This window comes from Ciconia boyciana, chromosome 1 (genome assembly GCF_034638445.1).
Source record: "Ciconia boyciana chromosome 1, ASM3463844v1, whole genome shotgun sequence".
Lineage (NCBI taxonomy): Eukaryota > Metazoa > Chordata > Aves > Ciconiiformes > Ciconiidae > Ciconia > Ciconia boyciana.
In genome coordinates this window covers 215,584,739-215,610,364 of record NC_132934.1, presented here as the reverse complement: position 1 = coordinate 215,610,364, position 25,626 = coordinate 215,584,739, and the positions used below count along the sequence as shown (strand labels likewise).

The following is a 25,626-nucleotide window of genomic DNA, read 5'->3' as shown; positions in this document are numbered from 1 at the left end:
TTAAGTCCTATAAAGCAAACGGATTAGATTTACACATAGGCTGGATGAAAAAGTGAAATCTCACCAAGCACACTACTACACCTGCTTGGAGAGGGGAATTCTTGCAGCTCATAGAAAGCTCAGACAGAGGGAGTTCACCCCACATTTCTGGCTCTCCACGTGATACCCTACCTATCAGGCTGGGCTGGATTTGGCTAGGATGGAGATGGCAATCTCCTGTCTTCTTGCCATCCTCCTGCATGGACTAATTCAACTCTCACTGAAGGACCTTAAGTCCTGTGGCCAGCTGGATGTTTAATGGAAGACACCTTGCAGTGCTGCACCATAACCTGAACCTACTCTGTGGATAAGTTTTAAGTCAAGCAGACCTGTCAACCTAACATCATTCATGAGACTAAATTCAGAAGTCAAAAAACCCCTAACTTCATAAATTCATAAATGCCCTTTTTGGGGCATTTATTCATAAATGCCCTTTTTGCCTCCTACCTGAATTGAGTGACTGTACCTTTTCTAAATACTACCTGACTGAGACCTACAAGCTTTACCACACTCAGAGAAGCTAGGTAAGAGCTGAAAGCAGGAAACAAAGCACAAAAAAAGGGGTGGCAGCAACAAAAGGGTAATCAAAAAAGGCACTGACCATCTGACAGAGTATCTGTCAAGCAAGAGCTTGTAATGGAACACACAGAGCTGAAGGCAAAAAACTATTTGCCGAGCATGCAAAGCTCTGCTGTTATTTTGCAGGAGAGAGATCAATAACATCAAAAATGAAGTTGTGATTTTCCTCCCTGCCATGGTCCTCATATGCCGCTATATTTCTTTTTCTGTGCAGAGCAAGAAAAGAGTTGTGAGTCTGGGAAGGAACAGGCTGGTAATTAGTTACCTGTAGAGGGTTACCACAAGGTGGAAGTGCTCAGAAGTCCCTCTGTGAAACAGGGGAAGGGCTAAGATGACCATACTCATGCAATAGGGGAGAACAACACTTGTAGTAACTGAGCACTTCCATGAAGCAGCTGGAGTCTCATTAACAGTTAAAGGGTTCTGATTCAGCAAAGTACTTGCTAAACTTTCAGCCTCTTTCGCTGGATATAGGAGAAAGAGATATAAGGAGAAGTTCAGAAAAGGGTAGCCGGGACATTAAAACCACTTTTCCTCATTCAGAGTCCTGAAGATCTAATCGTACATGGTGGAGTTTTAAGTCAAGTAACTCAGGCATTAAGGAGCTAAAAGAAACTGTAAGCCAGAACAGATCACACCCTATGTTAGTCTGCACAGTCTCCTGACTCCTCAGTATTTACATGAAACCAATTTAGACTTTTCCAGACATTAGCAAAGCAAGTGTAAATAACGTGAATGGCTTTGAGGCTGTAAGGGGATCACACTTATGCATCCCTTCTGAATTGGAAGTTGATAGAGTTTAAGTTAGCTTACACATAGGCAGCAAAAGTAAGGGAAGCAAATCTGAGTTACTCAGGTTCTTCCTTTATCCTTTGTTAAGAACAAGCTAAACACAAAGGCATTTTCACTCAGAGCTAAGGAAGAGTCATTCTTGTCACCTCTCACACAAGGAGGGTTCCCAGCCCCATGCTTGCCCCTGTGCCCTGTAATTTCTTTTCTCCTCTCTAAGCTCAGTCCTACTGTGAAGTGCTCCTCTGTTGGTATCCTTCTTGTGTGTGAACTGCTGTCCTAGGGACTGTATGGGGGTGGGTTATATTTTAGGCTATTGCAGGAAGGGAGCTTGCCTTTTGATGTATATTGCAAAGTGCTGTATGTGCTGGCAGCCCCTTATAAATAACACTGCCAGCTCACTTTGTACTTTGATGGAGGAAAGTACTTACAGTAGTTTTCTTTATGGATAGTAGAGGGGGCAAGAGGAACAATGGTCCTTTTCTTAAACTTAAGCATTGTCTCTTGCAGAAGATAAAAGTGAGATAAAACCTTGCATCCTATCACGGGTGTTCTACATGTGTTTCCTGTTGCTTGTTGGGTGACATGCTGGTAAACAGAGAGCTCACCTCTCACAGACAGCTGATTTTGCTTCTCCTTTTGATTTCTCAGTGGCCCTGCACAGTCAAGCTTGCCTGAGCTCAGCAGTAACAGCTGCTGGAAGACACTTTCTCTCTGACTCTGTAGATGCCGTTTTCAGGCTCTCAGATGTTTCTTGCTTCTACTGAGCAGATTTTTGGCCAACATCTCTGTCTCAGATGTGCTGATTCCAGCTGATTCCTCAGCCTACTATTTTGCTCCACTTATACAAGATTGCTCTGAATAAATCACCACTATCAGGCAGAGCTGAACCCACAAGGTGCTTTTCAGAGAAGTGTTTCTATTAGAAATTTCAGAAAGTGCCGCCAATGTCATTTACAAAAAGGTTAATTTATTATTGAGAGACCTTGATTGTCTATTCTTTTATAATGTCTTGCATTGTAATTCAGAGGAATGTGATATAAAAATGCTATTAAAAGATGAAAACTTTCCTAGAATAATCTTTTTTCCCCTCCACCTGAACTGCCTGTATTATGCAGAAGTATAAGCTCTGACAGACATTACGATGCTGTATTCTCCCCAGGTTTACGTGCAGTGGCATGTAACAGGCACACATTTTGACACCACCTAACTCTTTAGTGATGATGGTTCTACATCCTTTTAGAAAACAAGCTAAACTAACATCTTCTGCCTTCAAAATCAGTGTTAATGTTCCTGAGTGGATTTAGCTATAGCTATATTGGATTCCAAAACTGTATGATGGCCAGCCTCACAATTTATGAAATTAACTGTATGTTATCAAACTGGGAATACAGGTGCCTTTTTCCATTTTTCTCCAGTTTTCACTAGAATAATGGAGGCCAAATAATTCCAGACAAGCACTGCACAGTAATTGCAGTTGATATGGTCATACAGAGCCTGCAATGATTTTACTGGCTCTGAAAAGTTCAGTCTGTTGGAACATAGCAGATATTCTTGGAAGATCAGCATCCTTTCCATTCAACGTTTTTATTGCTGAAGTAAAAGCTATGGTCCTTTACTCAGGTAAGTCCTTACTCACAGGGGAGGTTTGCCTAAGGAATGACTGCACCGTTTGGCTTTATGAACTTATCATTATGATCACCGTTATCAATTTTGTGCTTTCTACTATTATCCGTGATTATTAATTAATGCTTAATGCATTTTCCCAGCAGTTCTATCAGCCTCGCAGCATCTCTGGGGAAATGTCACTGTCCTCAGTTTTACACGGTGAGCAGCTGAAGCATGAGCCTGGGCTGGGTCAGAATTAGCACATCAGTCAGAATTCAGGAGTTCCAGGCTGCTGGTCCTCTTCTCAGATCACCGGATCCTACTTCTTACAGCATCGCAGCTATACTTTTCAAACACACTCTTACTGTAAGCCCTATGCCTGTGCAATAATAAAGGGAGATTTTTCTATGATGTGCTCTGGCCGCAGAAATCAAATTAAATGGCAGCTTACCTCTGACAGTCAACACAACAACTCTGCAGGTTCCTCACCCCACACAGATAGATCTAAGGCTCCCATCACGTGTGACTTGATTTATTTGTTTGGCATTGCAATTTTACACCCTGGTTCATAAACGCTGTGTCAGGTTGCTGTATCCTCTTTACTCTGGCACCGACAGAAATTATAACACTACCGTACTATAGTATTTATAGACTTAAAATGTAGCAACCATGTCTTGCCAGACCTCATGAATACACTAAAAAGGTTCCGAAGCATTACAGTACATTTACACAAAACACCTGCCTTGATTTTTTTCTTTTTAAACAAGTTGTTGAAATCTAGACTAAGAAGAAAGGTGCCACCTTGTTAAGGCTATTACATTTTTTGTATGGTACGTATAGAAAAGCTGCACTTCTCTGGCCAAATTCTAGCCAAGAAGCCACATCTTCCTATCTAAAACTTTTACTTATCTCAAGTGAGTTTCAAAGTGCATAGCTTGTACCTAAACAGTTTTTCCTGTACACTATAGCTTTGTGTTGATATACAGCTGCCAGTGGGCAAAGTGATTCCCACGTATGGAGCAAAGCTCTCTCTTGCCGTATAGCAAAAGAAAACTTCCTTGTACTGAAAGACAGAATGATTCAAGGTCAACAGGGGATATATCAAGGACTGTTCTGCTTATCACATGGTCATTAAGGTACAGCAGAGTATAAACCAAAAAAATGGGATTGCTTTAAAGACAGTCCAACATGCTTCTCACCCACACCATTCCCCTACAGTTCAAAGGCAAATTAAGAATGTTTTGCCTTTTTTTTCTTTTTGTCCTTTTTTTCCTATGTTAGTGCAATGAGGTCAAGAGAAATGTCTGGCTAGAACACTTAGCATCACTTTGAAAACAAGAACAACTAGTGACTGTGCTTTAAAAGAGTTTTCTGCTGTGAGAGCCTTACCGATTTCCCTGTGATGGGAAATTTTAAACCAAAGAAATTCTTAGATGAGGAAAAAAAAAGTTGCTTTCAGAAGAATACCTGGAGGTTCTTCTGGGCAGAAGGTTGTCGGTGTAAGTCAAAACCCAAACTGCTAAAGCAAACTAAATTAAAGTAAATCCACATTCTACAGAGCAAGACTTCAATTTCATATGTTAACATGCAACTATTTCTAGCGTTGCTTAACTGTGAACAGGATTGAACATGTGCATTTCCAGGTTTTAAATTTAACACAGAGTATTGCAGAAGTGTTTCCACTTCTGCATTAGATAAACTTTAGCGCTAAAATGGAATATTGGGATCTTAATGACTTTGCTTTAATAACACCTAAACTTTTAATTAACCTGCCAAGACAAATTACAGCCCATAGCTCTTAGGTAACTATTGCAGACAGCTGAGACTCAACACCAATGCCTCTTCTGGGAGAGGGATTAATGGCAGCTTTGGAATGAGTCTGCTTTTTTCAGCAAAGAAAAAAAGTCCATTAAACAATCACTGTGGCTAGAAGAAAGCTGAGTGCTAGTTTTATGGAGCAATCTTTAAATTACAACCAAATTAATTTGGGTATATGAACAGTTTCAGCAGGTCAGTCAAATTTAAAATTAAATATTATTGAATCAGAAACAGATTCTGGTATTACAGGGTGGAGGAAGAATACTCAGTGTGCTAGGCTGTCAGGCAGCCACAGGCAGCATCCTTTCCTCCTTGGATGGCAACAAATCGGTGCCTTTGTGCTGAACTGGCAAGGCACTTTACTGCCAGAGAAAATGAGAGACCTGTTTAGTTAATTTGTTCTTCTTAAGAAATCTCAGCTTCTTTCTGCTAGCAAGGAGAAACAGAGATTCCTGTTATTGTGGCTCCTCCTACCAAGCCTTGCAGTGCTCTTTATTGACGTTTTAATGCCAGTACTCTGCCTGAACTCCAGCTTGAGTAGGTTTGATGGTGCTCAAAGGCAGGACTGTCTGTCACAAAACTGTTGCATGGTGCTGCTGTGTGGTCTTCTATCATTCCTATACCTCTGCTCCAGAAAGAGGAAAAAAATAACCAACCAAACAAAAAAACTAAATAAAAAGAAGATCAAAGGAAGAAAATGAAGCAGGGAATTTCAAGCTTGTAATCCATCTTTGGCACTGGGTAGAATCTCATTATGGATATAGTTGCTACAAAGGTCTACAAAATACTTATGAGATATTTAGGGCCTAACAGTATTCAGCCTGTTGCTAAATACATCTCCTACAAGCATTCTCTCTGAAACCACACAAAGCTACCATGCAACTTGAGTATGTGCATTAATACCTGGCCTCAAGGCATATTTAGGAGTTCAGGAATAATACAGGAAATCCTTACCAATAGCAGTAGTAAGAAAAGAAACCACTTCCGATTCCTTGCCATCATTGTAGAAGGCTAAATGCCATATTCCTGAATCTAAATACTGGATAAACCCTGTCTCATGGCTGGACAAGGGCACAAAAGCTCTATGTTGCCGCTGAGGTCCTTCTAAGCTTCTCGCCTCCTGTGTCAGTAGACGTCTTCCATCAAGGAGCTCGACAAAGTCAAACTGAAACATAAAAAAGAGTGATGTTTGTGTGTGTTTCAGGCTTCCTCAAGCTTAGTCTCTTGCTCTCGGTCTGTCTTATGAGGGAGACAGACATACATCATATCAAGTATTAGAAATTTATATCTACAGAAGCATCATAAACAGGATTTTCTCTGGTATCTCAAGTATGTTCCTGGACTACCTGCAAGTAACCATTTTGGAAATAGCTAGTATATGAAAGTATTTTTCTGTAATTACATGAATCAAGAAATCACCTCTATTTAGAATGTGATTTCGGGCATATTGACCCTACTGATGTGTTCTCATTCTGTAGAAACATAGGCAGGAAAACATGAGGTCCAGGGACCATGCCTAAATTGCACTCTAAGTATGATGATAAGCTTATTTGTTAGCTTCTTTGTGTCTTGTCTAATAAGGCAAATAGACAGAAAAATGTATCCAGCCTAACCGGGTTGTTTGCCAGAATTGCTATGGGTCACCAAGAACAAGATAAAAGGTATTTGTAAATAAATTTTGGTAGAGGTCTTGCAGAAGTATTTTGCTTAGTCAGCAAGGGTTTTATCTTAAAGCAATAGCAAAAGTGGTTAAAAGATCATAGAAGATGAAGATGGGAAAGAGATAAAGTAATATATATAAGTCCCATTTAGGGGGTGGCTTCTGGAAGTTTTGCTCAAAAGGACATCTTTATTTTTTGCCAGGGTAACTTCAGCTGAACAACTGCATTGATTTTGCCACTAGTATTGCAACTACCTTTAGTTCCCTATTTAAATAACTTTCCACCGATTTTCTGTAATAATTGTATTTTGTCTGGTAATATATTAATGGGACGCGTCAGATACAAGCCTAGCAGACATCACAAATGTTAAGTGAACCTTATCTAATACGACTTTTATCGTGTGTTTAGATGAACAGGGCATCTTGAGAGCAGAATCCAGCAGCTGGGGCACAGCTTAGCTTTTCTATTCCCTGACGTCACTTGGATTTGCCTCTCTCATCCAGTTGGTCAAATAAGCTTGTAGTTTTTGGCAGGAAGGAGGAAAACAGGCAGAAAGAAACAACACCACTTATTTTTGTACCAGTAAATGTTGCTGCACTAAATGGTTGCTGAGTGTTGGCTGAGTGCGGCAACAATATTTAGGCTTCTTATCCCTTTTGACTTTACTGTAACAAAATTCGGGTGCTTCTGTTATATTATTAAGTTGTCTGGTATGGTCTTCAAAGTCAACCAAGATAAGGACTTGATGACATGTTCTTTCCTCTGCAGTCATTGCTAAGCTAAAAAAAATTAAAAGTGTTTATTTCCAACAACCTTTTGAGAAATAAGCTGTATATGACATAGCTTACATGTGAAATGACAAAATTTGTCCCTAGAGTATTTTAATTACTGTATTTTTAATTATTTATTTACATTAAATAAGTTTTGAGCCTTGCATTAAATTTTTGCTATATTTCAGTACATAGATCACTCAAATGCAGTGCTGAAGTGTCTTTTGAGAATGAAAAAGCTGGCACACCTGCAAAGGACACTACTTTTGGTTGTCTATCCTAGTTAGCTTTGTCAGAGACAGAGTTGCTGTTTTGAAGAAATATAATGTAAATACAAATTATAAACACTTAACACAAAAATAAAATCTAAAAATGTAATGTAAATATAAAATCTAAACATACATAATTAAAAATATAAGTATCTGTTTTGAAAAAATATAATGCTTTACTGATCTTAAGTTTAAGATGATACTAGTGAGAGGTTGGTTTGAATGACACTGTGTGAGCCAGATATTTGTAGACCCTCTGAGGATGAGCTATTGTCTAGGCTGATTCCTCATCGGCTCTCAGTATGGGTATGACGCAGCTGAGAAGGGCAGTGACAGAGGACGTCACAGTGCTGTTTGGTTGCTGGAAATGTCTCAATGGGGTTGAGTCTGACTGAGGAACAGGGTGGCCAGGTGTACTGAAGAAGTTAAAACCAGTAAGAGAAAAACCTACATATTTCCATTTCCATTTTGGAGCATGATGGGACAGACTGACTAGATTTTTAAAAGGTACGGGTAACTGGAGACACCATAGGTAAAGTTCATCTCACCAAGTGCTTACATCTCTGTGGCAGCTTGAATTAGTTTTCTAGAACCACTGGATTGCAGTCAAAGAAAGAGACACTTCTTAGAATGCAATCTATCTGCCTCATCCTAAAGTTGACATCTAAGACATGTCTTGTGAATTGTGCCTTACAAGCATTCATTTCTTGCTACATACTAGATGTAGATGCTTAAAGCTTAGAGAGATGAAAACAATTTCAAGGCATCCAGCTACGGTGAGCTGCTGTTGTTACAGTCCCATCTGGGTTATGCTTACTTGGGGCTTCCTGCCAAAAGTAAAAGTTTATTTTTATAAATATTTGCAAGATGCTGCTGTGGATGTTGATGACTTTGCAAAGTTACTAGTTAGTAGTCATAAATATTAATTGAACCACAAATGGATTGTGCTTTATTGCATTTTAATACATTCAGAGATTTTTAATATGCAATTAGAGTTATTGCAAGCAAGGAGATCGTAGATGAAATACCATGTTAATAAATTCAAATTGTACAAATGGAAAAATGCCTCCCACAAGCTGTGATGGCCAATCCCTAAAATTTATGATTTAACAAAATTTGGCCTAGGTTAAAAAGAGTTTAAAAAATGATTTGATCTAGGAAGATTAAATCTAACAGACCATAATAAAATTGTGTCACTTTTACTATGATTTGTTGAGAAGAATGAGAAGAAATGCCTTTAGTTAACAGTAAACTAGTTTAGGCTTCTGCAGGCTCTATTTCAAAGACTACAGAAATGTGGAGCTTGCATTGTCTTCCTACTTATTAGTGTCCATGGTTGCTGGCAACCTCGACTAGAAGACAGATCACCACAGGCAGCAAAAGTTTCCCAAAGAGAATCTGGAATAGTTTGTTGTTTTAACATGGATAAATATGACTTTTAACATTTTACCAAATTCAGGAATATATGCTAAGGGTCTACAGCCTTGGGATAAATTCAAAGATCCTGAAAGAGAACAGACTATGGTAAGGCCCACACTACAGAAGATGGATTATCTAAACAGAAGAAATATCTAATTATCTAACACAGAAGAAAATCTGATTATCAGCTAGAATTTTACTACTTCCATCAACTAGATAGGCTGGGGAAAAAAAACTGACCCTTTATTAAATTCTTCTGGGGGAGATTGTATCGCTGCTCTAAGCATAGATTTTGCCAAAGTCTTGTTTATGAAAGTCCTTACAAAATTTGGAAATATAAAACTCATTCAGTAGATTTATGGGGTGCAGCAGATACTCAGGATTATGCAAAAGAAAAGATGAGTTTTGTGTCATAAGTATTAACTATGAGAGACAAGCATACAATTTCAACACAGAAAACAGGTTACCTATTTAATGACTCCTAAGGCTATTAAGCTATGGTGAGATTAAATGGTGAGATTAGACTTCATATAAAAATATACAGAAGGAGAACAATGTTTTAATTGACAACTGGTTTATAAAATAATAAATCTAGGAAAAGGGATCATTTCAAAACTAAATTAAATATTAACAAGTAATATATCAATATTGTTTCAATACCTACAGTTTCATTAAGTTATTTCTTCAGACCAGGGTGGGGTTTGGGATCTGCTTTTATTAGTGTACCATGACTTCTATTGTTTGAATAAAAATGTCCCTCTGGTCATTTTTGGTGATGTTTTGGTCCACATGATGATGTTTTTTATATACTTGGCAGCTCTCAATTAGTGGCTACACAAAAAGCAGCACTTACAAGGACTCTGAGCAAGTGCATTGCCTCCTCCAGCATGTAATATTGACAAACATGTGCCACATCCCACATTTAACATCTTATTCTCAGCTGAGGCTTCAACTGATACACAGCCATGCTGTTTTAAATGGAAGAGGTCCTGACACTGACAAATCACTCAGAATATCCCAGCAAAAATTAGGTTAAAGAAAAAGCAGCAGCAATGGTGAAGTCGGTATGGGCTTCTTAATTGCTTAAAACATTACTATAGTTGGGGGTAGCGCCCTGCTACATTTAAAGATTTTGCTTTAAGTTCAATAGACTTGAGGTTTAGGTGTTAAATTTTACATTTGTTAGTTAAACAATTGAAACTATTCATGTAATAACTCCTGTTCCATAACAGAAATTAATAATTATAATAAACAAGTAAAATCAGAGTTAATACAGACTTCTGATCTACAGTTAATATTATGTGACCATGACTTGAGTTTTTATTTAAATAACACAGGAGTTTTAAATGTTTGAATCTCCCCGTAAAAAGAGACTGATTAAAAATGGGCAATAACAGCACTACTGTGTCACTGAATTTATGACCTGCTGATCCTATTGAAATATTTTAATTCTGCAGAAAAGTAGGCAGGGAAAGTGTAGATTTATGACACCTCTTTGACATAAATAAGTTGCAGGTGTGTTAATATGTAGAAAATACCATATTACCCAGAAAGATTGTAATAAACATATTTGTTTGTTCAAAAAGAAAATAAAGGCAGGGTATTTCTATAAATCTCAAATGGTTCGTTGGCAGGCTTTTCAGTTAATAGTGGAGGGCAAGGCTAAGTTACAACATTAATATAAACCTTGTAATACTTTGATAACTTGCTGATGCAAGTGGGAGTAAGATGCTTTGCATCGCCATTGAGAGTTATGCCCTAATGTATTAATCAATCTGGTTAAGAGCAGCTTAGAAACTGAAATGGAAAGTAGAGAAAATAACATCCAAAATTCTTATTTAAGGGGATGGTTCTTCGGAGCTTTTCCCAGAAGGTGATTTCTTGACATGGCTTTTGCCAAGGTGTGTCAAGAAAAGCAACTGCTTTCATTTTAGTCCTACAGAATAATACCTATATCTTGATTTCTGCTTAAGTAAGCCAGTGGCTTTCTGTAAAAATTTGATTTTGTTTGGTTATACACCAATTACTGGGCCCTGACCAACCTCAGTCTAATCTGACAGTCAATATGCATAATGTGAAGCGCTGGCTCAAGGCATTTGAGCACAGAAGACAAAAGTGGATCTTGCTCCCATGAGGGTGAGAGACTGGGGTCTTGCTGCTCTTACCATGAGAGGGGAAAGGCAGAGGTTGAAAGAGGGAGACAGAGCTGAGATACACGAGACTGCTTGAGATGATTCTTTTTGATGCAGTTTGAGTGTGGCTGCTGCTGCAAGGGGCACTGGATGGAGAAGGTGGTATTTCATGCTGCTAGGAGCAACCAGCTGATACCCTCAGTGACCACCAGCCCACAAAACCCTTTTCCTCCTCTGGCAGCTTGCTGCCTTAGGCAACTGCCTGCTTTGCCTGTGCCTACGGCCCACCAGGTTAATGTGTAAATTCTGCAACTGTCACTTGATTATCTTTCTCTGGACAGATGACCTTTAACATCTTGCAAGCATGCAACAAATTCCTGAAAGAAATAGCTGAAATAAACCAATAAGCTGTAATAACATACAATTTAAGACAACTATTACTTAATTTAAATGAGATCCCATTACCTGCGTATGTGATGGTGGGAGGCCTTTTCTGCCATAGATGCCAACCAGAGCAGCCTTTCCTAAAGACACATTGAATTTCAGATGCACTGGGTGGTCGATGAACACCTGAGATCTCCAAAAGATACCAGGAGGGATCTTCTGTGTGGCTCGTCTGCCAACATCAATTTCTCCAGAGTCTATAAAACTGTCGTCTGGAAAGAAACTACTGGGCTTTCCTGCCAAAACACAGGAACAAAAATCTTGGATTAGCTTTAGGTCCTAAAAGTAATCCAATCACATTTGTATCTCTGACACTGATCTTGAGAAACAGTCTATTAGTGTCCTGAGGTCTTCAGAGTACTTTGTCTAGCCAATCCGTATGATTACAGGAGGAAAACAGGCATGGTTATTCCTGGCTTCAGTAACTGTTTTGTTCAAAAACAAGAACATGGGAAGAGCAACCTGGAGAAAAATGGCCTTTTAAATTGTAACATCAGAGAGTGTGTAATTACATTCTGAAGATAAGAATAAATCATCTGACATTATATCCTACATGAATATAAGTTCACGGATGGAGAAGTCGTCATTAAATTAGCAAAGAGAAGTGTAGTAAGAGTGAGGTAGACGTGTCACAGAATGGAATGGTAGTGTGGAGAACAGCAGCATGAATGATGCCTAAGTGGGGAAAGGAAAATGTTTCTCTATTAAATTAATTCTTGTCAGTGGTAACAGTATTTGAAATTTGTTCAACAGTCCAAAAAAAGCTGAAGAAAAAAAAGGAATGAGAAAAATGAAGGAAATCATACCCTGCACTTGAGTAATCTCTACTAAGAAACATGAGAGGTTTTAATTGGGTTTCAATACAATCTGTAAAGTGTGTTATGATTATCCGTCTTCTTTCAGAAGACAAGCAAATGGAAGCATCTGTTTCTTAAAGCGACCACCAGGTTGGAGAGCCTGGGTATCCGGATGGCAGTCGGTACATGCCATAATGTCCAAGGGAGTCAGCAGGGAGCTCGGCATCCCTGGAAAACACATCTGAGAAATTCCAGGTTAGAAATTCAACAAATTTGGACCCAAAGGAAGCCCAGGAAATGACGGGCAGAATGAAAAATAAAATGCCAGAATGTTGCCTTTTCAGCCTTTGCTATAAGCAGTGGCCACAGCTTTACCTGCAGTGTATAAAGTAGATGAAGAAGGCAACTGCTTAGCAAACAGTCTTTATTTAAGGACACTTCTAGTTAAAAAGTATGCAATAGTGTCACCAGATTTTGGCTTTAGTAAGGAGAGCATTTTGTCACCAACAAGGACTAATTATTAATTTTAAAAATTCAAATAAATTTGTTATCTCATCTCCGTGCCATTACAGCACACTACTCTGTGTTTATCAGATCAAGCACTTCTAAAAAAATGAGAAGGAAACTTTCAGGAACATAAAATCTTTTGTAGGAAAATCACACGGTGAGATTTTTTTCTTCCAGAACCTACAATTGGGAAATGGGAAACAAAAGTATCTTTTCCCACCCATCATGAATTCAAGTCAATTAGTCTTAGAATTTACTTGTCGTGTTGAAAAGGTGATTGGTAGAACAACTTTTCATTTTATTGTTTCAAATGATAATATTTCCTTTAATATTATATAATATTAATTATAATATTTCCCTGAACTTCTCCATATACCATACCAACATAAACTCTCCAGAAGAAACAGATATAAATTGTTAGCCGTCTCTGTAAAATCCACAAAGAAATTCTATGCATATTAACTGTTAACAAAAAGAAGCCTCTGAAGATGCTTCTTTGTAGGATGGAGAATTTTTCTCTCTCTTTTTTTTTCTTTCCTTATGTAAAACATTTTAGCAGAACTTTTGGTCCGAATAAGACTAACCCCTGATTTAAAGTTAGCAACTGCTTAAGTACACTGTTGGAGCGGGACTTGATGGCAAGTTTCATTTCTGTGCTATCTTGTGGCAGAAAGTTTATGCATACTAGCACAGTCTAGAAAGCAAAGGGTATATACACGTTCATAGAAAAAAAGCTATTGGTAATTTTGTAAGAACCTCATTTATCTTTGTTCATTGCATTCAAATAAATACAAGGGGGAAATCTGCTGACTTTTTATCCTTTTTTAGTCAAAGTGTATATTAAAAGAGATAATCAGAAGCAGCTTAGATAAATGGACATTCTTTCCGAATCATTTTGTGCTGATAGAGTACAATTGTACAATGAAAATCAACTAGCTTGATTCCGAAGGGGATTACTTTATCAACGGGATTGTTAATATTTATTTGGCATACTAAAAACTACTTTTCACACTGTCCAGATTAAAGGAAACAGTTCCCATGTCTTAATGAAAAGTTTCTTATTCCATTATTGTAAGATGAAAAGATTGAAGTTTCAATTAAAAAAGAGCTAAAGACATCACATATTTTGGTTCAAATGAAGGATATATTTTTCTGATTACTACTGACATGTTTTACAGATTCTTAGAAATTCAGATGAAAACCTAAAGTATTTGATATGTGCCCTGATTGTTCATTAATAAAGATTGTACATCAGAGTGAATCAGGGAAGGTGAGAATTTAATATGATGGATGCTGCTATGCAAGAGATAGCCTGGAGAAAATGAGCACAGTCTGTATTCTGCCTGTACAGAGAGCAGGGCTTGCTCATGTGAGCAAAAATGCTTCTGTGATTGCAAAAGACAATTTCACAGAAATAACTGTTTGTACACACAATTATAAAGTTTATGTCTCCTCTTGGTGGACAGTTGTATGTCTGAGAAGCTGACATCGTAAGAGCTATCATGTTGCCAGCAGCTGACATTTATCCCGATACAGAAGTCCAAAGAAAGGCTCTCTTCACCAGGCTGAATTCAGCCCCTGAAATCCATCCGTGTGTCATCAGTTTTTAACCTACAGTAGGATCAGGCCCTATGGACTGGGTACTTCATAAAGAAGGTACAATAGGAAAGCCATCTCAGCTTCTAAGCAGAAATTAGGCTTTAATCAGAATATCTGACTCCTTAAAATTAACTTCAGGTCTGAATCCTTAATTGGGCTGTCAACTACTTTGCTCTTTCCATACATTACCTTGAACCTTTTAGTTGCCGTAGCAACTATTCCTAATTTATTTGGATATCAAAATAAACTATTTCATTTCAGGCCTTGCTGAATCTGCTGGTATTTTTGACAGCAAGGTACCCTGACTCATCAAAACACTTAAGAACACACTTCCATTTCTATGACTTCAATCGCAGTTAATTACATGCTTAAATGTTAGCATGTGATTAAGTGCTTTGCTAAACAGGGATGTGCTTAAACACAGGTAAATGCCATGCTGGAGCTCAGCCACAGATGAGAAGGAATGACTGTTACTGAGAATTGGCAAGACATTGGTAATGATTCATTCAGATCGGCTGTAAGGATATTCTAACACATTCCAGCCTATTTCATTGTGATCAAGAAAACTTTCCAACGTGTTTCAATCCATTTTTAATAACGTTCAATCACATACATTCCGGTTTAGAATAGCAGCCATGCAACGCTGCTAGTCCAGAATTAGTTGCACAGTCACCTGATGGGGAGAGAGATGCATTTTCAGGCTGGGCAATGTTACTCCTGCAATAAAGATGTTGTCCTGATGTGGTTTTTTAGTCAGGACAAGATATTCTCCTCTAAAGCCTACAGATTCCCTAAGATCTACACAAAGCACTAACTTGAGGGGTCTTCTAATGACATAACTAGGGTATTTCCCAGACTTCTCTTTTAGCAGAGCTTTTTGGCAGTAATTAAAACTTCTGATGTCACTGTAAGCATGACTGAAAAAGAAATCAAGTGGAGGTCTTGGTTTGGACGGCAGCTTTGGATACATCCATTTATTTTCATTTTGACTTTTAAAAGGAAATGGACAGATCAAAACTAGATGTTTCAAAAATAAAACATATGGCAAGTTAGAGGGGAAAAAAAAAAGGATCTGTCATGAAGTATTTTTGAATACAACAGCAGGGATATCTGCAGCTTGCTGTACTGTCTAGTAAGGTTTGCAGAGAATAACCCGCTTAGCTGATTTTTCCTTGTAGCAACTTGGTGTCAGTCATCAGTTGCTACTAAACACACTGTTTTAAGGAACACACATAATTATGGCCTTTATTTGGACTAATAAAGACAGATAAGCTCGTAAAAAAAAATGCTACAGTTAATTTAAATTAAACATGTAAACATAGGCTCTCAGCCAAAGTCTAGGAAACTCTGCGGAAACTTTGGAGTTCAATGAGTTGCCAGAACAGTAGCGTACTTATCTCTTACCCACAAAATTTCCTCCCCCAAAATAGCCAATTACTTCAATTTTACTGTAATCCGTTAACCTCGTATAAAGAAGTTTGACATACAAACAGAAGAGCTTTCTGAAAATTTGAATTTATCATTTCTCCAGCTAAGTCTTGGGAGGGATAAAACACCTCTCTTTTGCAGAGCTTACAGCTACTTTTGGCAGTGCTGCCTCTATACAAAGCACAGTAAGATGTAAAGCTGCTGGATAATGCACTGCTGAATTGACGACCCATTAGTTGCTTCTAATTTCAGTTAAAATTGCAAGCTGTTGACATCGTGATACTTTGTGGAGACTAGGCCTTTTATCTGGGTACTTTTGCAAAGAGATGTCCAACTCTGGAGTGCTAAAAGTCCCAGTGTAATGGCTCTTAGTAAATATTTTGGCCCTCAAAACATTTGGTTCTAGGTGGCAAGGAGTAGGCAAACCCAAACATTTTTGTACTGCTGCAGAGAAAACTTGATCCAATGCTCCAGGAATCATTTAATTTTCCAGACACATTTTTTTCCCATGAAAACAGCCACTCGAGGCAGCGTTTTCATGATGGCTTTCTGTAGCCTGTGAGATATGGTACACATGGTTCCACCTTGAGAATGCCTTAGATGTGTGGTGAGGGTTGCACACAGTTTTATCACATTAGTGGACATCAGAAGGATATGAAGCTTAGAAACATATGGAAACAAGATCGACGACTACTAGTTCTAGACATGAAAGACTGGAAAAAGCACCTGATGATGGCAGCATTGAGGGTAATGGAACATGAGATTGGACGGCTGGAGTTCAGAGGCAGACAGAAGACTCACAACATGGACACACACCAACCATACCTTCACTGGTTCCTTTGCCTTTCCTGTCAGGTAACTCTAACCCTGTGCCCCCCGAAGGATATAAGGAGACGTCCGTTGGCACTGGCCAACTGCTGGCTGTGTCTTCCGTGATTTCATACATCTGCCCTTCCATCGGCTGCAGGTGCCAGTTTAGGCCAAACAGGTGCATGGCTGTGGTGAGCAATGAGAAAAGTCATCTTTTTCTGTTTGGGAGAGTTTCAGAACTACAGGGAAACTTTCTAAACCCTTGCTTCACTGCCTTATTAGTGGTCATTGCTTTAGGACAAGAATGGGATTAATGGAATTATACAGCCCCTGCTGCTTCTACCATACCTACTCCCTAGGTCTTTCCACCCACTTAAACTCATTTTGGATCACCTGTACCAACCCACTCTGCTTCTTCCAGTAGAACCACTCCTGACTCGTTGCCTGCATGACAGAATAACCAGGCACAGTGTTTCAGAAAGCTCCAAAGGCTGGGGTGACAATGTGGTGAACACAGAAATACAAGGAGTATTTTTTATCAACATATCAATAAATTCCAGGCAATTGCACTTTGGTTTGTTTTGCTGTATTCGTAGCATATTATATAGGTTCTTTTTTTTTTTTAACCCACCAATTATACACAGAAGCTCTTACAGATATCTCTGACAGGTTTTCCTGAATAAGACCAAGTAAAAACTAAGGCAATTTAAGATCCGTCTTGCACACATGCCTTTGTGCTCAGCACCACAAATGTGAGCGACTATGACTGAGCACTCCTTCGTACAACTCAAATCAAAGGTACATCCTCAAGATTTGCAAACAAGCAGCACCATTTAGATTTGTGTGATATCAGGGCATAGCTCTCTGTAGGTTTCTGGGTCATGCAAAGTCATCCAGTGCACACATGAATCTATTTCAAGGCATCACATAAAGACAAGTGAAGTTAAGGAACAAGACAGAATACTTAAAAAGCAAACACATGTATGAGGAGTATGGAAAATCATATGCTTATACAACTAATACTTGTCCCTTGAAAATATAAAGCAAAAGAATGTGGCTTCCCATATCAGTTCTTCTGTCCCCAACATCAACATTTCATACTCAATCAGTATCCAGTTTAGCTTCAGGCTCTACACAGCTAAATAATCCGATATTTGCTACACTTGGAATGACATTTCTTTTTTAAGGGAACGCCTTGACATTTTACCCTATAATTTCTCCAAGAAACTGTACAATGGCACTAGCATCACAGCCATTTAACATAAACAAAACCAGTAAAGAAATAAAGCATTTCCATTCCCTATAATTCTCATTTTATTCACAAAGATACATCTGAGCTTGGCAAACACCGTCAGGGACAAGTGGTTAGTTTATTTAATCCTGTGCATCAGGACCAATCTTTGGTTGGAAAAGTAATCTGAGTAGTTCTCCAAAAACAGCACGTTTAGGCAATTTAGTAAAATCCATTATTTTTTCCACTTCAGTTTCACTTAGGTTATCTACCATTTACTAACATGAATAAGCTTGTCTTTGCACTACTACAACATCACAAAACACAATGAGAGCAAAACTCCTTTTACCATGTAAGTGAGGACTGGGTTTGTTAACGAAGTCTTAACCATTAAGAAATAAAATGCTCTCCTAAAACTCCCAAACAACAAGGAAGCACAGCAAGGAAGGTCTCCCCAGGACCTGTTCAAAACTCAAACATTTTTATATGGGTACGCATACCAAGAAGGAATGCTACCAACACAACTGGTAATTCAACCAGGATACTTTAGGCAGAGTGGCCAGTATTATAATGTGAAAGGAGTATATTTACTTGGCAGAGAAACTGTGCAAGGGAAGAGAAGAAATCAGACTGGGAGCAAGGAATTTGCATCAAGTGTTTGGCATTGCTATGTTTGCACAATATCTTTGTGTTTACACGGCCCTCATCATCAGAGTGCCCAGGCACTTCATAGCTATTAACCTCATAAAACCTCATCAGGTAGGAATCTGTTATTTCTGCTTCACAGAATGGAAAGAGAGAGCTACAGCTGATTAAAGGACTGACTCAGTTCACTTGTTGGGGCATTAAAATGTGATTGTGTGTTAATTCACTTAACTTACTCTGTGCTCATAGGTTCACAAGCCCTAACAGGCATTTCATGCACCCCTCCACCAGCAGTTTTTATGCTAAGCTCAGTACTGGATGCTGCCTGAGAATGTCATCCAGGCTGGACCTCTCCATGGACCAGAGTGTTACCCAGGTGCCACTGAGCTGTTACAGAGCTCAGGGGCTTAGGTGCTCTGAGCATATGCAAGTTCCCATGTTTAACCACATGGATGTTTGTAGTTCAAAGGAGAATGAAAAATGTGATGTTCACACCTCCAAACTCAGGCAATCCTAGACAGCAAGCAGTCTGGATGCCTCTGCTGGCCCCAAGTGCCTCATCCCGACTCCATCTACCAGATGTCTTCATACTACAATAACTTGCATGAGCTTATACTGGGCACCACTGGTTCAGGCAGGAATTGAGACAGTGGGGTTTTTTTTCACCAGACCATTTGAATTGCTCTGTCCTTTGGATATCACAGTCTAATTCCCACACAAACTCTTAGGAATACATTGAAAGGGCATTGTTTCCCCAAAAGGACATTGTTTCCCCTCCTCTCCTTTGCAGGAATTTGTTGCTTGTAGAACATTATTTAGAGCAAGAAAATAAAAGTGAAGCAGTCAGCATTGTTTTGGGTGTAGTGGGAAGGCTATGAACATTTCTTCCAGGCATGCAAAATGTATTTAAAAACACCTGAGAGGAAATGTCTAATGAGGGGAAAATCTTGCTTCAATCTAAGGACAGAACTGGTAGCCTAAAAGTGCTATGGCTTTTCTGCACATTATCTGTCCCCTTGAGCAAGTGAATCAACCGTTCCATGTCACCATTCATTCCTAAGTGTTTTCAAAGTGTCTTACAATGTCCCAACATAGAAAATATGACAGAATTATCTGTCATAGATACTGTCTGTGTTATCAGACAGAGATAAAAGGCCTGCATTAATATGATAACTTTTGTCTTTGGTTAATAGATTTTGTCTAAAGAAAAAGCTTGTGTTCATTGATCCCATCATCACATAGATCATAGAATCAGAGAATCATGGAATGGTTTGGGTTGGAAGGGACCTTTAAAGATCATCTAGTCCAACCCCCCTGCCATGGGCAGGGACACCTTCCACTGGATCAGGTTGCTCAAAGCCCCATTCAACCTGGCCTTGAACACTTCCAGGGATGGGGCACCCACAACTGTTCAACTGGGTTGCCCACAGCTGGGCAACCTGTTCCAGTGTCTCACCACCCTCATAGTAAAGAATTTTTTTCTTATATCTAATCTGAATCTATCCTCTTTTCATTTAAAACCGCTACCCCTTGTCCTGTCACTACAGGCCCTGGTAAAAAGTCTCTCTCCACCTTTCTTATAAGCCCCCTTTAAGTATTGAAAAGCTGTAAGAAGGTCTCCAATGATGACCCATGAGAATGAGATGTACCCACACCATGCATACAAAAGCGCAAAACCAGAGAATTATTTGAAAAGCATTTTGATTACTAAGTGGCTTAAAAAGAACTCAGAAAATGGAGTGCAAAAGCTTGGAGCTAGTGCTCTATTCAGGGTTTCTGATTTGATGTTTCTAAGCACAAAATAAAAGCCTATAAATATTCCCACCCATAAGGCAAATAGACATCATGCAACTTCTGCTGCAGGTAGGTAATAACCACAAAAGCCTTCCTGAAACCAGAACAAAGAGTCTGATTTACTTTGGAAACACACTCTGGTAGCAGGTATGTTATTAGGAAAACACCTGATTAAGTGTTTATCATTACTGTCTTCCAAATACCAACAGTGTCTGATTGGCAAGCTGGTGGAAGATGCAGTCTTCAGCTTGCTCCCCCTAACTGCCATACTCATGCTAAAAAGTCAAGTAGTAACAGCAGTGGATGTTTTGGGTCTCTAAATCTCAGTGGGATGCGTAAAACTGTTGATGCACAGAGTTGTTTAAAGGTTTTAGGAGAGGCACAAATCAGCCCTGTTCTGTGCTAAATTGATGCAAAGTTCTTGTGGGGAAAAAAAAAAAAAAGACCACAATCAGGGAAAAACCCTGGAACCATGGATGAGAGGCACAATCATATACTTTGAAGTGTTAATGTTCCTAAAAGCAAAGTGAAGCTGTAAAAATAGTTTGAGATTCCTGATGTTCTCAGTCTCCAGGTCAATTGAACCCACTGTTGACATTTTCTCTGGCTTTTTTTTTTTTCTCTGCTCAGCTAGGTGTAAGATGTGGCTCACAAAGAGCAAATGTCCTCCTAAAAGCCCCCATGTCCTTCTCCCTCTCCCTCCCCAACACGATGCTCAGTAGATATTCAGAAATTGAAGGCTCCCCATGTATTAAAAGAGCACACTGCAATTAACAATCATTAAAGTGTACCCTTTTGTAAAATACCATGTAGCTTTCTCTGCCTAGGAAGCCTCATGACATGCTCTTTGCAGAATCCTTGGTTGTATTTCCCATGGCTAATAAACCTCTTTTGTCTGCCTTCTCTCAGAATGGAAACAATACTTAGGGGAAACCCTGCAGGTGTCCTCTCTGGGCTGTTTCAGCACCAGCAACTTACATGACATAAAGCCATCTGGGGCATCTGGCCCATTATGCTCATATTTTGACACCAAATCTTCAACTTGCACCACCTTTTAACTGTAGCTAAGTAGCCAGCAAAAAATGCCCTGAAACTTGCTGAGTGGGTAAGAGAATTTTCTGTGGCAGAATAAACCACCTTATCCTCAGTCCTAAGTGATCTCTGGCTCCTTCTTGGTGGGGAAAAGAAGGAAGCCAAACTCCAGTCCTTTCAGGGTTTGATTACTTTGCTGAGTTCAGCATTTCAACCACAGCAGCGTGATGTGGCTATTCATTTGTTGGACTCAGATTCATTTTAGCAAAGCAAATTTACAAACACTTTAGCATCAGCTGAGCTATTTAACCATCCAAATAAATCAAAGCTCATATTGGTGGAACCAAGTATTCCGGATCATGATCCTTTAGGTTTTAACACATTATCTCATTCTGTATTGCATTATTCCTACTCCGTAGCTGGGTTTGGAGGCCATAAGCAACATTAGCTGATGCTGTTAAGCCAAATAAAGAGGAACATTGTTTCCAAGTTTGTTTTGAAGAGATCCAGGCTTTTGAGTATCTTTGTATTATTGCCACTTGCTTATGACACAACAAAACACTGAAGTCAAAACAACTTACTCAGCGGAGTAGAGAACAAAGAAACCGGTACAGCATTTAAGATGAAAAAGGGCAAACAAAGATAATAATTCACATGGTCAACAAAATGGACATTTCTTGGGACAGGTTGATGGAGCGAAGGAGTTAGCAGAGAGAGGCAGATGATTGTGATAGATCACAGGGAGAAGAAAAGACAAGACATGCTTACTGAAGCATATGAGACCCCCAGAAACCACACCAGTCAGCAAAAAATTGAAAACCACACTGCTGGCCCTTTATTAGCTTGTTGCTTTGACCAAAGCAGCAAGCTAAGTGTAATAAATAACCAAACCAATCAATTACGATGTTTGAAATTAAGGCTACGGCTGAAGCCACCAGCTGCTTCGATAGTGTTTGTTAAATGTGTTCTCACAGCGGCTCACAGGCTCTGCTGCTGCCTGTCCTCTCAGAGCTAAGTCCTGCAGGTACTGCTGCTGGCCTGGTGATTCCTCACCCGGGTGAAGCTCCTACAGAAGCTAAGGAATGAATAAAATAACAACCGTTTTACAGTTAACAACTGATCTTGCCCTGAACAATGAATAAAGACTTTCTCAGAATGGAAGCTCAACAAAAACAACAAGTTAATCATCACCACCATGAGCATGGTGCACAGCCTGGATTTACAGCGAGCCCAGAGAGTAAATGGCATGCAGGCAAGACAGAAAGTCTTTTGGGCTTCTCATTTCAAAAACCTAGTCAGTCTCTTCACGCTAAGAATGCTCCATATTTTGACTCCATATTTATCTAAGGATGTCAGTATATTTTGCATAAATAACACAGGGGAGTGCACAAGCTTTGGAAAAGCCAGGCTTCTCTGTACAGCCGCTCCACCCTCCTCAGCTCAGCTGTTTTAACACTGGACTCGATCTGGAGAAGAGTGTGGCTCCACTGCTCCACTGGTTTCTCCGAGCACCTCACTGCACTGGTGACAGCAAAACCAAAGCCAACACAAGCCAAAGGACCACTCCTGGTAGGGAGAATGGTTTTCCAAAGCCCCCCTGTGAGGGATGGGGCAAAGGCGAAAATGGGAAAGGACAGCGTGAGAAGGAACAGATGAGAAGCACTGATGCCACAATGAACAAGAATGAAAATGAGAAAGGGGAGGAAGGTGAGAAAAATACTGAATGAGGGAAACTGAGAAAAAGAAGGAGGTCAGGAAGGAGCAAAGGAAAGCTAAGAAAAAAAAGTAGTAAAAGGGACTTGGAATAGGAAAAACAGCTGGAGCTCAGGCAGCGGTTGAGAAGACATTTATATAGCTTGTTTGTTTGCTCTCCCCTCTTTTTGTGGAATCAAGCATAAGATATGTGGTGGTTACATATTCCTCTTTAACCTTCAGGTTCGACAATCAGACTTCTAATAACACACTCTCTAAAATGAGACCTGAGGTTTGCTTTTTCTCCTAATTGAAAAAAAGCTGAATTCCACCACTGAATTACTCAGGGCTAATTTTGACTCAAGTAAATGTATTGCTTTCACTCCTGTCTCCGGAATAAACTTGACTGTAATTATCTGGATAACTGTCTCTCTCTACACTGAAATTATATGATTTCTGTAGAAGTGGGAGAATTGACTGTTACAGAATTAATCATATTTTTGTGACATTCAATGTTATGAAAAGGAGCCTTTCAGCATGAAATAATCACTGGTTTGTCAATCTTCAATAAATCAAGGAAGAGGCATGCAAGATTAAGGAGAATAGAAACAGTAAAACAAACATTGAAAAAAGAAATCAACCGGTTTGTTTTTCTCTTACACCACTGTTCCATGTCAGTGCTGGACAAGGCTTCTGTATCCCAGTGTGGCAGAACATAGCAACACAGCAAGAATCGAGGATTGAAGTGGTTCTATGGCCCTACTGGTGTCGGAAGAAGGTAAACGCAGCAAGCCTGGATGCAGTATATTGTACCCGCTCTCCTTGTTTGTAAGGTCAAGTCCTGGACCAGACGGACCCAAGCTGTTGTTCATCTAAGGGCATGGAACGCTTTGATTGTTGCAGTTATTTAATACCCAAGTACCTAACAGGTTCTCAGGTCTGCAATTGAAATCTAAGATCCTGACTAAAGATCCCAATGGTTCGTAACATCATGAATTCACACCATTTAAACATACCTACCCGGGTCGCTGAGCCAGCCACTGTGGGGCAAGGAGAGAGGGATTTCTGCAAGGCCAGTTCTTGCATGGACTTTGGCAGTTACCTTCCGACCAAAAACTCTGCACAGCGCTCTGTGTTGTTTCTAGCATCTGAACTTACTTCGTATACGTAAATGCTTTTCTTCCGTGGCTTAAAGCTCTTACTCAAGGCATGGAAAACCTGACTTCAGAAATCATCCTCTGCCCAAATGAATGTGAGCTTGCACACCAGGACAGGACTGCAGCCATGTGGGAACAGAGAATCCTGCATACAACACTCTCCACAACCCAGCTGGATCGGGGCTGCTGTGCAGGTCGAAATGTAAAATTAATAGGTCACAAAGGAACGGAGCCCAAAAGGCAGCTTGATTACATGTTGTTTAAGTGAAGACTCTCAGCTTGCGGCTGGGAGGTCCCATGGCTCTGCTTCCTGGCCTGTTGATTTATTTGACACAAGACAATAGTTTAGAAAAATAAAAAAAGGCACAAGGAAGGACATTTAGGGTAATGCTCACTATTGTAAATTCCCCATCTGGCCCCCTTCCTGACCACTCAGTAATCCACCTTCAGTGAGAAAAAAGGGTTTACAAGTCTTCTTCACAGACTGGGGATAAAGACACTGCTGGGCTGGGCTGCAAGTCCTTCATGCTGAGAACTGGAGAATCTGTATCCACCCACCCCTGGGTGAAGGGATTAGGATGAAGGATTTAGATGATAAAACAGAGAGATAAAACACAACACGCTGTGTTGTGTTTGTTTGTGTGGTTTTTTTAGGACCTCAAATGTCCTAAAGTGAGAGGTAGGTGCTTTCACAGCCAGCTCTGTATAGACACATGCTATGGGATACATCCAGTAATACCCGGGACCCTGCCTGCTGCCTGACTGTTCCTCCATGTTCAGAGCTCAAACTATGCAAGTACCAGAAGCGGTTCTTTCAGAGATAATTCAGGTTTCCTCCTTCCCTCAATCAGAATCACCATGTGCAAAGGAGGAATTCAAATGACGGAGAACTTCCTACCTCTTAGAATTTTGCCACCAGAATGGGAACGGCCTCTCAGGAAAACAAAGCATTGTGGTAATCACCTAAAATCCTGCCTGCAAATGCATTTACTTGCTTGGATTTGACACAAACCAATTATTCTTTGACCCCTCCTGACTGAAGAGCTGTATCAAAGATTTCCAAGATAGAAGCAGATGGTCTACCAAATAGTATTAGTTCCTTCGTAGGAGTACACTTTATATTTTAATTTAGTTCCCAATTGCTCTTAATAGGGAAGAAAAAAAGCTTCCAGCTGAAGCATCACATTTCTTTGAAATCTTCAAGGAAGTGACTAGAAAGACATGTTATAAAATGAAGCCGTTAAACTCAATGTTTGTTCAATGCAAAGAGTCAGCACTTCCTATACAATGTCTTCCTAATTACCCCTGGGGATCAAAGACTTTCAAGTGATTGCCTGTCCATTCAAACCTCTAACAGATGATCACTGGCCCCTCCAGTGCTATAGGAGCTTGCTGGATGCTTGTAA

General features: G+C 39.6%; 1 protein-coding gene across 1 annotated transcript in view; it reads right to left on the bottom strand.

Moving 5' to 3' along the window:
- Positions 1 to 25,626, bottom strand: part of TENM4 (teneurin transmembrane protein 4) — a 514,257-nt gene that overhangs the window by 165,617 nt on the left and 323,014 nt on the right. Inside the window, exons 8-10 of the mRNA XM_072850823.1 lie at positions 16,685 to 16,855; positions 11,550 to 11,764; positions 5,788 to 5,998 (exon numbers count right to left, since the gene is read on the bottom strand). Of these exons, the coding sequence (XP_072706924.1) occupies positions 5,788 to 5,998; positions 11,550 to 11,764; positions 16,685 to 16,855 (597 nt within the window). The remainder of the gene's footprint in view (positions 1 to 5,787; positions 5,999 to 11,549; positions 11,765 to 16,684; positions 16,856 to 25,626) is intronic.